Raw genomic sequence first — 14,383 nt, forward strand, 5'->3', positions numbered from 1 at the left:
CTGATCCTGAGTTACATCCTGTATTATACTCCAGAGCTGCACTCACTATTCTGCTGCTGGTGCAGTCACTGTGTACATACATGACATTACTTATCCTGTACTGATCCTGAGTTACATCCTGTATTATACCCCAGAGCTGTGCTTACTATTCTGCTGGTGCAGTCACTGTGTACATACATGACATTACTTATCCTGTACTGATCCTGAGTTACATCCTGTATTATACCCCAGAGCTGCACTCACTACTCTGCTGCTGGTGCAGTCACTGTGTACATACATGACATTACTTATCCTGTACTGATCCTGAGTTACATTCTGTATTATACTCCAGAGCTGCACTCACTATTCTGCTGCTGGTGCAGTCACTGTGTACATACATGACATTACTTATCCTGTACTGATCCTGAGTTACATCCTGTGTTATATCCCAGAGCTGCACTCACTATCCTGCTGCTGGTGCAGTCACTGTGTACATACATGACATTACTTATCCTGTACTGATCCCGAGTTACATCCTGTATTATACCCCAGAGCTGCACTCACTATTCTGCTGGTGCAGTCACTGTGTACATACATGACATTACTTATCCTGTACTGATCCTGAGTTACATCCTGTATTATACCCCAGAGCTGCACTCACTATTCTGCTGGTGCAGTCACTGTGTACATACATGGCATTACTTATCCTGTACTGATCCTGAGTTACATCCTGTATTATACTCCAGAGCTGCACTCACTATTCTGCTGCTGGTGCAGTCACTGTGTACATACATGACATTACTTATCCTGTACTGATCCTGAGTTACATCCTGTATTATACTCCAGAGCTGCACTCACTATTCTGCTGCTGGTGCAGTCACTGTGTACATAAATGACATTACTTATCCTGTACTGATCCTGAGTTACATCCTGTATTATACTCCAGAGCTGCACTCACTATTCTGCTGCTGGTGCAGTCACTGTGTACATACATGACATTACTTATCCTGTACTGATCCTGAGTTACATCCTGTATTATACCCCAGAGCTGTGCTTACTATTCTGCTGGTGCAGTCACTGTGTACATACATTACATTACTTATCCTGTACTGATCCTGAGTTACATTCTGTATTATTCTCCAGAGCTGCACTCACTATTCTGCTGCTGGTGCAGTCACTGTGTACATACATGACATTACTTACCCTGTACTGATCCTGAGTTACATCCTGGATTATACTCCAGAGCTGTGCTTACTATTCTGCTGTTGGTGCAGTCACTGTGTACATACATGACATTACTTATCCTGTACTGATCCTGAGTTACATCCTGTATTATACCCCAGAGCTGCACTCACTATTCTGCTGGTGCAGTCACTGTGTGCATACATGACATTACTTATCCTGTACTGACCCTGAGTTACATCCCATATTATACTCCAGAGCTGCACTCACTATTCTGCTGGTGGTGCAGTCACTGTGTACATACATGACATTACTTATCCTGTACTGATCCTGAGTTACATCCTGTATTATACTCCAGAGCTGCACTCACTATTCTGCTGCTGGTGCAGTCACTGTGTACATACATGACATTACTTATTCTGTACTGATCCTCAGTTACATCCTGTAAATCTTTTATTTTATATATAAAAATGAAAAACATAACAATCATGAACATAAATCAAGCCATAACTTCTGGCAAAATAAAACAATAATAATAATAATAATAATAATAACTAAACAATAATACAAACTAAAAGAGCCTTACGAAAATCTCCTGGCCCAGCCACACACACACCACACAATCATCATTATAAAACAAAACCTTCACCCAATCCCACCACCTAATTTTTTTTTTCATATATAATTTTTTATAATTTTTTTTTTTTTAATAAATAACTAAAGAATACACAAAAAAAAGACATAAACAGGAAATAAAAACATTAAATATAACTAAATCCCACGCCCATCACCCTCCAACCCAGACACTGGTCTAACGTCCAAAGTCTGCGCTATATAGTCCAGACCAGTGCCCAGGATCGTATAGTCCAAATCCCGTCCACCCCCCTCCCAACCTAACACCCTAACATCAACACCCCAAAACCAACCAACCTATATACACAAGAACTATAACTACATATAACTATATACACACTGTACACAAGATACAAACACATTAAACATATCAACATAACAAATCCAAACCACATAAAGCCCAGGTTCGGTGCCTGCAAGCCGCTACATCACTATAACCTCAGATACAAAACAAAAATCTACAGTGCAGCATCAGCCCAACACCAGGAGCGGAGATGACAGACTAAGGGATACTAAAGGAGAACCCCCTCCAAAGGAGAGAGGCCCTCCCCGTGCCCAGCCTCTCATACTCCAGAGAGCGCACCTTCACCAGGTCACCCAGAATGTTCCTAACCACCTCATCCACCGGGAGGATTTTACGCTGCGTAGAAACTAAACACCGTGCGTTCCACGTGTGGTACCTGACCACTAGGCTAACTAGGAATAACGTACAGCGGTCCCGGCCACCCAGGCCTCTGAATGCACCATAGGCCCACTCCGCATAGGAGAGACCGGCCAACCCGGGCCAATGGATGGAAGCGCCCACCCGGTTGTACACCTCTGTGTTAAAGGGGCACTGAAGCAGGAAGTGGTCCATGCTCTCCAGCAGGCCACCGCACTCCTCCCGGGGACAGCCCCTTTCCTCAGAGCTCCTACACTTCAGATTGTCCCTCACACACAGCTTTCCATGGAAGCAGCGCCAAGTCACGTCCCAAAACTTCAAGGGGATCCTGATAGAATTCAATAAACTCAAACCCACCCCAAGATCCCGACTTGGGCAATCCCTGAGGGCCAGAGGCTTCTGGAAACGGGCAAACAGAACCCTTTTGTCAAGGAGTTTCCTCGACATGGTCCTGATCTCCCACATTCCCAGACCCCACCGGCGAATCACCTTCAGAACCGGAGTAGCGTAAGCCGGAAGATGCCCATGCGGTGTACGAAGATCCTTCACTTGTCCTCCTGTCTCCCATTCCTGGAAGAAAGGCCAAAACCATCCCCTGCGGGAGTATACCCACGGAGGAGCCCTCTCTTTCCAGAGGTTGGCGATATTGATCTTAAGAAAGGTATCCTATTCCTATTCGTGATCGGTCCTGACCCTTTGACAGGATGATCAGGGCAGACCTCCTCATTGACTTCAGCAGAGCGCCCGGAAAGACACTCATTGAATACCTCAGTCAAGAGGGGAACCAAGGTGTCCTTAAAGGTCTTATAGAACTTAGATGTTAAGCCATCCGGACCTGGCGATTTCTTGAGGGCGAGCCCTTCAATCGCCCGGCTGACTTCCTCTTCCCTGATCATCTCTGTCAAAACATCAAGAGAGGGGTCTACCCCTGGCTCAGGGACAGTTTCAGCCAGGAAAGCCGACATCACATCCCGATCTAGATCCTTCCTGCCCTAGAGGTGTGAGTAGAAGGATCTGATGACCTCCAGAATCCCTGATCTGGACCTTTTCAGGGATCCCATACTGTCAACCAGTCCCGTGACAACTTTACCATTCACTGACATCTTGCAGTTTCTGTAAGGGTCGGGCGAGCGGTATTTCCCGTAATCCCTCTCAAAAAGCAAAGATGCGTGTCTATCGTACTGACACCTCTTCAGCAAGGATTTCACTCTGGAGATGTCCTCACGACTACCTCCAGTGGAGACGAGATGCTCGAGTTTCCTCCTCAGGCCCTGATACAGGCGGTACCTGTCCAGGCTCCTGAGGCTCGAGAGCTGGCGGAAGAATCTCGCCACCCTTTTCTTGAGCATCTCCCACCACTCTGACTTACTGCTACAAAGGCCCAGCAATGGTACCTGGCTCTGAAGAAAGTCCTCAAAGGATTGTCTGATCTCCGCTTCTTCCAGGAGAGACGAATTGAGCTTCCAGTAGCCTCTTCCCATCCGGGGGGTCTCTGTAATATTCAGAGAAAACAAAATTAGACAGTGGTCGGAGAACTCCACGTCAACAACAGAAACTGATGAAGAAATGGCTTCCTCCTTTAAATAAAACCTGTCTATTCTAGACCTGCAGCTACCCCTATAATAGGTGAACCCTGCGTGGCCTGGGGTGTGGCTATGCTATTAAGAGTCAGCTTGTCTCTGGAACCTCCCCTATCCTGGGACCTCGTGACAGCATTGAAGTCCCCTCCAAAGACCACCTGCCGACTTGTAAAAAGGTAGGGCTTGATCCTCATAAAGAGACACTTCCTGTCCCACTTGGACTGGGGACCATAGATGTTAATTAGGCGAAGTTCTTGTCCCTTCATGAGGACATCCAGGATCAGGCACCTCCCCGTTTCTAACTCAATAACTCGTCGGCATTCTACCGGTGCGGTAAAAAGGACCGCCACTCCGCTATACGGCTCGGCCGAGAGAGACCAATTGGAAGGCCCGTGTCTCCATTCCCTCTAAGCTTTAAACACGGCCGCCAAATCCGGCAGCCTGGTCTCCTGCAAAAATAAAATGTTGGCTTCAATACGGCCGAGAAAATAAAAGGCCCAAATCTAGCTGCATCAGACTTAAAGGGGTGTTCTCGTCTGGGCATTCACATTCAGTTTGATAAATCTGCCATATATAAACATTTCTTCTTTCTCGATGTTATTTAAAAAAATGTTCCTGTGTGATGATAATTTCTCATAAATGTAGTCATGGGTAAGTAATTGGCTTAGTGATAGAAAACAGAGGGTGGTCATTAATGGCACATTCTCAGATTTGGTTGATGTTACCAGTGGAGTGCCACAGGGGTCAGTATTGGGGCCACTTCTTTTTAATATTTTTATTAATGACCTTGTAGTGGGTTTACACAGTCAAGTTTCAATATTTGCAGATGATACTAAGCTGTGTAAAGTAATAAATACTGAGGTCGATAGTTTAGCATTACAGAGGGATTTGTGGAAGCTTGAGGGATGGGCAGAGAAATGGTTGATGAGGTTTAATGTAGATAAATGTAAAGTTATGCACTTGGGCCATGGAAACAAAAAGTATAATTATGTTCTAAAATGTCAATTACTTAGTAAAACTGAAGCTGAAAAGGACTTGGGGGTATTGGTGGATGGTAAACTTAATTTTAGTGACCAGAGCCAGGCGGCTGCTGCTAAAGCAAATAAAATAATGGGATGTATCAAGAGAGGAATAGATTCTCATGATAAGACATAGTTCTGCCCTTATACAAATCCCTGGTCAGACCACACATGGAATATTGTGTACAGTTTTGGGCACCAGTATATAAAAAGGATATAGTAGAGCTGGAACGGGTGCAGAGGAGAGCAACCAGGATTATTAGGGGAATGGGGGGACTAGAATACAATGACAGATTACAAAATTTGGGATTATTCAGTTTAGAAAAAAGACGACTGAGGGGAGACCTCATTACAATGTACAAATACCTGAACGGACAGTACAAGGATCTCTCCAAAGATCTTTTTATACCTAGGCCTGTGACCAGGACAAGGGGGCATCCTCTACACCTAGAGGAGAGGCGATTCTACCATCACCATAGACAGGGGGCATCCTCTACACCTAGAGGAGAGGAGGTTCTACCATCACCATAGACAAAGGTTCTTTACTGTAAGAGCAGTGAGACTGTGGAACTCTCTGCCGCAGGAGGTTGTTATGGCGGACTCTATGTACATGTTCAAGAGAGGCCTGGATGACTTTCTGGAGAGAAAAAATATCACAGGTTATGTGGATAAAACATTTATTTAATTCTTGAAGGTTGGACTTGATGGACTTGCGTCTCCTTCCAGCCTTATATACTATGTTGTCCCTTAGAAACGAGATCAGCTTCCTCGGATACGGCCACCTCTGCCTGAGAGATTGCACAAATAAACAAAAAGGTTTTGTATATGAAATGTCCTGGAGTTACTGCATGTCCTGTGGTAATGATCGCTGAATCCAGGAGGTCAGGCAGGACTCTATAGTGCAAGTCTGGCCACCACTGCCAGAGTGTGACGTGGTCGTAACCGAGGAAGCCATCTCATTTCTAAGGGACAACACGACTATGTTTATAGGAAATTATCTTCACACAGGAACATTTTTTTTAATAACATCCAATTGAAGAAATGTTTATATATGGAAGATTATTGAAACTGAATGTGAATGCCCAGACGAGAATAACCCTTTAATGCTGGCGACATTAATGGACGCCATTGTCAACGGAGTGGGTGCCACCATCATGGGTGATTGAGGTAGACGGCTTGCTTTTTACCCAGCTTACCACCACTCTTGGGAAATGAACACCCCCCTTTTTAGACATATTGTGGTTTCCATCTCCCTCACCTCTGATGTCCACCTCCTTATCTTCGACTCCTAACTCTGGGCCAGTCTCCACTCCTGAGGACCTTGACTCCCCAGGGGGAGACTTGGCACCTCCTGCAGGCTCTAGCAACCTCTGGTCCTTCACCCTCAGCCCCTTCATCGGCGGGAGAGGCTCCATCCAGGACCAGGAATCAATTTGAAAGTTCCTTCGGTACCTTAGTCAGGGTGGGAGAAGATCTTACATTTCCTTTCTTTTTACCCGGTTTCTTCTTTTTGGCGCCACGCTTACGCTTTTTCTCTAGCCACGCCCTATTGTCCTCATCCATACTCATAATGGGAGGAGTCTGAGGACATGGCACCTTCCTCTGGCATCATCCCCTGGGGCCTCAGCAACAGGTGCGGTCTCCAGGATAGGGCCAGACAGCGGCCGCCATTGAGACCGGGCCCATCGGATGGGGGGGCCCGGGGCTATTAGCAGAGCTGTATCATCATTGGCTCCCTGGCCTAGCGTTCTAATAGCGCCAATGATCGGGCTCCTGCTGGGGGCATCGGCAGTCGGGCATGGGCCACCGTCTGTCCGGACAGGAAGCTCCTGCTCGTCACTGAATAGTGCATGGATGCGGCCGCTCGAGCACTATAACTGGAGCGATGTGGCCGGAAAACCACCCTGGCGCACATCACTCCATTTACTAGGATGCGCGGCCGTGTGATGACGTCCTGATGGCGCTTCTCTAGACGCCTCAGCTGTGCAAGCGTCTTTTTCCTGTCTTTCTTCCCTGGCTCCTCCATTCTTCCACCTCTTCTAGTCCCCTCCCCAGCAGATTCGGTGTCATGGCCTTTATCTGCTGAGGTTGAGCCTGCATTAGCGAAGGAAAGAGGACAACGACTGTATGGGTGACCGAGATCACCACACAGGTTACACCTAATCTGCCCTGTACAGGATGCAGCGAGATGGCCGACACCCCCACACAACGCACACTTCTGCAACGCGCAGTTTGCGCTGAAATGTGTGGGGTCACCGCACCTGTGACACAGCCTAGGCTGCCCCCGGTAGAAGATCAGGATCCGATCCCTCCCCAGGAAGGCTGATGAAGGGATGTGGGCGACTGAGTTACCTGAACGCCTCAACTTCACCATGAAGGTCCAGGCCCCTGACCAGATACCATACTCATCACGATTTTTCATCGGGTACTCCCAGTACCTCTCCGTAGCGATTCAGCCAGGTCATGATGTCAAAGCAAGATAGTGATTCGTTACGGTTAAGAACGGTCACTTTCTTGAGTTAGCTCTGGTGGGACACTGCTTGCACAGCAAAGTCTCCATAGAACTCGCATTATCACCAACACCGTCACAAAACAATGCTTTTTGTCTGGGAAGTCTGGAGCCCTAAGCGACCCCTCCACATCGACGCCGCACCTCAACTGGGTGATCAGCGGCGACAGCATGAAGAAGCGCCGAGGCACCGGAAGCTGCCACCACTGCCGGGCTATCCCCCCCTCCCACTGGGGGACACACCACAGCACTTGATTTTGGTGGTAACACCACAGCCGAGCCGCCCTGACTGTCCGGCCTTGTGGCCGATGCCTCCCCTGCTCCCCCACTGTTACCACAAACAGAGACGGAGCCCATCGCCACATCTGGTTTATCTGTAATCTCCACCTGACGTTCAGGCTGCAACCCCATCAGCCTTTACTCTCTGTTATCAGCCATTTGTGCAAATCGGTCGTCGTTTAAAAGTCTTTCCTTGAATGGTCCGGTGTTCTCACATATGAAAGTCTTTCTTTTATAAAGCTTAGCAATCTCTGCCTTTAGGTGATTAATCTCTCCTTTCACCTACAACTTTCGCTTCTTCTGCAGTGTGTTCATCCTGGCGCTCCTCTTTGTCGCCCCTTCGTACTCACAGAGGTGGCTCTGCACCCGGGAGGCATAGGTGGACAAGGGCTCCCTGCACCGCCTAGCCTCCCCCTGCATGGTCAGCCTCTGTGAGCACTCCCCATGATGTGTCCAGCTCCGGAAGGACTGCTCTCACCCGCACCGACATGGACATCCAGCTTCTGGCCTTGTTACATCACATTAGACCCAGGGGGAGTAGGATCTGCATTTCTACGACTCCTGGTGGAACGTCTCGCCCCTGAGTTCTTACCTCTCCTGCCTCCCACCGGCCTGGCCCAGGAAGCAGGAGCCTGGTTGTCGGCTTCCTGGCTCATCCCCAGGAACCTAACGCCTTCTCTCAGAGAGGAGAGAGCAGGTCCGTGGTGGGTTGATGGATCTCCAGGAGTTCAAACACACAGCCACACCTTCTCTAACGGGGTAACCACCTCCAGAGCTGCACTCACTATTCTGCTGCTGGTGTAGTCACTGCGTACATACATGACATTATTTATCCTGTACTGATCCTGAGTTACATCCTGTATTATACTCCAGAGCTGCACTCACTATTCTGCTGCTGGTGCAGTCTCTGTGTACATAGATGACATTACTTACCCAGTCCTGTCGCTATCTCCGCTGTGCTTTGTCCATAATCCTTTCGGCTGCAATTCACAAAAATCGTGCGCCCGATATCCTGCATGTGTCGCTTCCACGCTCAGGTCCGCCGGAGTTCACTTTTTTCTTCCTGGTGCATGTAAGTGCTTGGGCTTGCAACACAATTTTAAAGTTAAATCCCACGCTCAGTCCGCATCTGTCAGATCGTCCGACGTCACAGCCCCCTGATTTCACAGCATGCTGTGAGAGGGGAGAAGGAGATACCTCTTCTTGTGCTGTGTGTATAGGACAGAATGCTGTGAGATGGGAGAAGAAGATACAGCTTCTTGTGCTGTGTGTGTGGGGCAGCATGCTGTGAGAGGGGAAAAGGAGATACCGCTTCTTGTGCTGTGTGTATAGGACAGAATGCTGTGAGATGGGAGAAGAAGATACAGCTTCTTGTGCTGTGTGTGTGGGGCAGCATGCTGTGAGAGGGGAAAAGGAGATACAGCTTCTTGTGCTGTGTGTGTAGGACAGAATGCTGTGAGAGAGGAGAGGGGATACAGAGATACAGACTAATGTGCTGTGTGTGGGTGGGGCAGAATGCTGTGAGAGGGGAGAAGGAGATACAGCTTCTTGTGCTGTGGGTGTGGGGTAGCAAGCTCTAATGATGTCTTCCACTACCCCTCCCATGCTCCAGTGATGTAATTCACTGCCCCCATGCTCTAGGCATGTCATCCATTGCCCCCCCCCCCCCCTCTCTCTGACCATTGCACCAGCCTCCTATGTCGAATCCACTGGATCCTGGTCTTGGTGCTCGCTCTTCCAGTAAAGAAGTGTAAGTCACTTGACCAACAGACAGGAATGACACCCTGCATCACCCTGACACTAAGCAAAGAGCCCTGACAACAGGTTATGAGGTGTAAGGTCCCCCCAGATCTCCGGTATCAGCCATCATATAGTGGTTTAATAGTCTAGTACCCTCCAGTATGTGACAGTCACATGGAAGGCAGGAGGTGGGGTATACCTGGATGCTATAGTAGTATACCCCTGGAAGAGGCAGGAGGACGTGTTATTAATGGATGATATAGTAGTATAATAGTCCAGTAGCCCCCCTGGATGATATAAGAGTATAATAGTCCAAGAGCTCCCTGGAAGAGGCAGGAGGAGGTGTTATTCCTGGAGGATATAGGGTATAATAGTCCAGGAGTCCCCTGGAGGAGGTGTTATTCCGGCATAATATGGGGGTATAATAGTCCAGGAGCCTCCTGATGAGGCAGGAGGAGGTGTTATTCCTTAATGATATATGGGTATAATAGTCCAAAAGTCCCCCTGGATGATATAGGAGTATAATAGTCCAGGAGCCCCCCTGGATGGCATAGGATTACAACAGTCCAGGAGCCCCCCTGGATGGCATAGGATTACAACAGTCCAGGAGCCCCCCTGGATGATATAGGAGTATAATAATCCAGGAGCCCCCTGGATGAAGCAGGAGGAGGTGTTATTCCTGAATGATATGGGGGTGTAATAGTCCAGGAGTCCCCCTGGATGACATAGGATTATAATTGTCCAGGAGCGCCCTTGATGATATAGGATTATAAAAGTCTAGGAGCCCCTCTGGATGAGGCAGGAGGATGTGTAATTACTGGATGATAAAGGGGTATAATAGTCCAAGAACCCCCCGGATGATATAGGGGTATAATAGTCCAGGAGCTCCCCTGAATAACATAGCACAATGATAGTCCAGTAGCCCTCCCGGATGACATATGAATATAATAGTAAAGGAGTCCCCTGTATGAGGCAGGAGGAGGTGTTATTCCTGAATGATATAGGGGTATAATAGTCCAGGAGCCTCCCTGGATGACATAGGATTATAATAGTCCAGAGCCCCCGGATGATACAGGGGAATAATAGTCCAGGAGTCCCCTGGATGAGGCAGGAGGAGGTGTTATTACTGGATGATAAAGGGGTATTATAGTCCAGCAGCCCCCCTGGATGACATAGGATTATAATAGTCCAGGAGCCCCCCTGGATGACATCGGATTATAATAGTCCAGGAGCCCCCCTGGATGACATAGGATTATAATAGTCCAGGAGCCCCCCGAATGACATAGGATTATAATAGTCCAGGAGCCCCCCGAATGACATAGGATTATAATAGTCCAGGAGCCCCCCTGGATGATATAGGGGTATAATAGTCCAGGAGTCCCCTGGGTGAGGCAGGAGGAGGTGTTATTACTGGATGATAAAGGGGTATAATAGTCCAGCAGCCCCCCCTGGATGATATAGGAGTATAATAGCCCAGTAGCCCCCCGGATGACATGGGAATATAATAGTCCAGGAGCCCCCCCGGATGAGGCAGGAGGAGGTGTTATTCCTTGATCATTTAGGGGTATAATAGTCCAGGAGTTCCCTCAGGATGATATAGGAGTATAATAGTCCAGGAGCCCCCCTGGATGACATAGGATTATAATAGTCCAGTAGCCCCCCTGGATGACATAGGATTATAATAGTCCAGGAGCCACTTGGATGATATAGGGGTATAATAGTCCAGGAGTCCCCTGGATGAGGCAGGAGGAGCTGTTATTACTGGATGATAAAGGGGTATAATAGTTCAGGAGCCCCACTGGATCATATAGGGGTATAATAGCCCAGTAGCCCCCCTGGATGACATAGGAATATAATAGTCCAGCAGCCCCCCTGGATGATATAGGAGTATAATACAGTTCAGGAGCCCCCCTGGATGATATAGGAGTATAATAGTCCAGGAGCCCCCCTGGATGACATAGGATTATAATAGTCCAGGAGCCCCCCGGATGACATAAGATTATAATAGTCCAGGAGCCCCCCGGATGAGGCAGGAGGAGGTGTTATTCCTGGATGATATAGGGGTATAATAGTGCAGGAGACCCCCAGGATGTGACAGTCACATGGGTGGCAGGAGGAGGGGGGCGCAGGATGTGAACAATAGGAGGAGGAGGGGGAGGAGGAGGAGGAGGCAGAGTCTGGGCTGAGCAGGGTCCGGGCGGCACTACATCTGTACATTACATGGGAGATGGAGCCGGGGAGCGCCCCTCAGTGACCCCCACACATCGTGGAGCCCCCCGGAGGATCCATCTCCCCGGCCCCGGCAGCCATGAACGCAGCGGAGGGCACGGAGGATGGTGGCGGCGGCGGCGCTGATTCCGAAGTGGATGCGTTTTTCCGCACAGGTAGGAGCCGAGGCCCGGGTGGGGGCAATCCTGGGGGCACGGTGGGGCCACTGCCTCAGTGACAGGGGGCAAAGGATGGGCCGCCCCTGTATGAATGGGCAACACCCCCCCCCCCCCGCCGCCCATACAATGTATCAGTATACAGCGCTGTACAATGTATCACTACCCCCATCATACAGTATATTACTGCCCCATCATACAATGTATCACTACCCCCATCATACAGTATATTACTGCCCCATCATACAGTATATTACTGCCCCATCATACAATGCATCACTACCCCCATCATACAGTATATTACTGCCCCATCATACAATGTATCACTACCCCCATCATACAGTATATTACTGCCCCATCATACAATGTATCACTACCCCCATCATACAGTATATTACTGCCCCATCATACAATGTATCACTACCCCCATCATACAGTATATTACTGCCCCATCATACAGTATATTACTGTCCCATCATACAATGTATCACTACCCCCATCATACAGTATATTACTGCCCCATCATACAATGTATCACTACCCCCATCATACAGTATATTACTGCCCCATCATACAATGTATCACTACCCCCATCATACAGTATATTACTGCCCCATCATACAATGTATCACTACCCCCATCATACAGTATATTACTGCCCCATCATACAATGTATCACTCCCTCCATCATACAATGTATCACTACCCCCATCATACAATGTATCACCACAACCATCATACAATGTATCACTACCTCCATCATACAATGTATCACTACCCCCATCATACAGTATATTACTGCCCCATCATACAATATATTAGTATACAGCGCTGTACAATGTATCACTACCCCATCATACAGTATATTACTGCCCCCATCATACAGTATATTACTGCCCCATCATACAATGTATCACCACTCCCATCATCCAATGTATCACTGCCCCATCATACAGTATATTACTGCCCCATCATCCAGTGTATCACTACCCCTATCATACAGTATATCACTACCCCTATCATACAGTATATCACTACCCCCATCATACAATGTATCACTACCCCCATCATACAGTATATTACTGCCCCATCATACATAATACTACTACCCCCATCATACAGTATATTACTGCCCCATCATACATAATACTACTACCCCCTGCATACAGAATACTACTTCCCCCACCATACAGTATATTACTGCCCCATCATACAATGTATCACTACCCCCATCATCCAATGTATCACTACCCCCATCATACAATGTATCACTACCCCCATCATACAGTATATTACTGCCCCATAATACATAATACTACTACCCCCTGCATACAGAATACTACTTCCCCCACCATACAGTATATTACTGCCCCATCATACAATGTATCGCTACCCCCATCATACAATGTATCACTACCCCCATCATACAATGTATCACTACCCCCATCATACAATGTATCACTACCCCCATCATACAATGTATCTCTACCCCCATCATACAATGTATCACTACCCCCATCATACAGTATATTACTGCCCCATCATACAATGTATCACCACCCCCATCATCCAATGTATCACTACCCCCATCATACAGTATATTACTGCCCCATAATACATAATACTACTACCCCCATCATACAGTATATTACTGCCCCATCATACAATGTATCACTACCCCCATCATACAATGTATCTCTACCCCCATCATACAATGTATCGCTACCCCCATCATACAATGTATCACTACCCCATCATACAAAGTATCGCTACCCCCATCATACAATGTATCACTACCCCCATCATACAAAGTATAGCTACCCCCATCATACAATGTATCGTTACCCCCATCATACAATGTATCGCTACCCCCATCATACAATGTATCGCTACCCCCATCATACAATGTATCGCTACCCCCATCATACAATGTATCACTACCCCATCATACAAAGTATCGCTACCCCCATCATACAATGTATCACTACCCCCATCATACAAAGTATAGCTACCCCCATCATACAATGTATCGCTACCCCCATCATACAATGTATCACTACCCCCATCATACAAAGTATAGCTACCCCCATCATACAATGTATCGTTACCCCCATCATACAATGTATCGCTACCCCCATCATACAATGTATCACTACCCCCATCATACAAAGTATCGCTACCCCCATCATACAATGTATCTACCCCCATCATACAATGTATCGCTACCCCCATCATACAGTATATTACTGCCCCTATATGTGTCCCTGTGCTGGTTCTGTTTGGGTTGGGTTGGTGCTGATAACACAGTAGATTTGGCAGCTGATGATGTCATAGCGTGTAACATGTCAGGATCCTGCGTGGCTGGTTACCACTGGCAACAAGTCTGGACGGCACAGGATCAGCAGTGACAGGAACGG

At 47.8% G+C, this 14,383-nt stretch overlaps 1 protein-coding gene across 10 annotated transcripts in view; it reads left to right on the forward strand.

Annotated features, from left to right (window-relative positions):
• KALRN (kalirin RhoGEF kinase) overlaps positions 1-14,383 on the forward strand; it is a 191,847-nt gene that overhangs the window by 17,896 nt on the left and 159,568 nt on the right. For 5 of the 10 annotated variants that reach the window (XM_072122110.1, XM_072122112.1, XM_072122116.1 and 2 more), the window contains exon 1: positions 11,743-11,966. The exons of 2 other annotated variants lie outside the window; for them this stretch is intronic. In XM_072122110.1, the coding sequence (XP_071978211.1) occupies positions 11,891-11,966 (76 nt within the window). In that variant the 5' untranslated portion in view covers positions 11,743-11,890. Of the gene's footprint in view, positions 1-11,742; positions 11,967-14,383 lie in introns of those variants that run through there. 3 more of the 10 variants (XM_072122120.1, XM_072122119.1, XM_072122121.1) reach the window with 1 other exon arrangement.

Source organism: Engystomops pustulosus, chromosome 8, assembly GCF_040894005.1.
Source record: "Engystomops pustulosus chromosome 8, aEngPut4.maternal, whole genome shotgun sequence".
NCBI classification, from domain to species: Eukaryota; Metazoa; Chordata; class Amphibia; order Anura; family Leptodactylidae; genus Engystomops; species Engystomops pustulosus.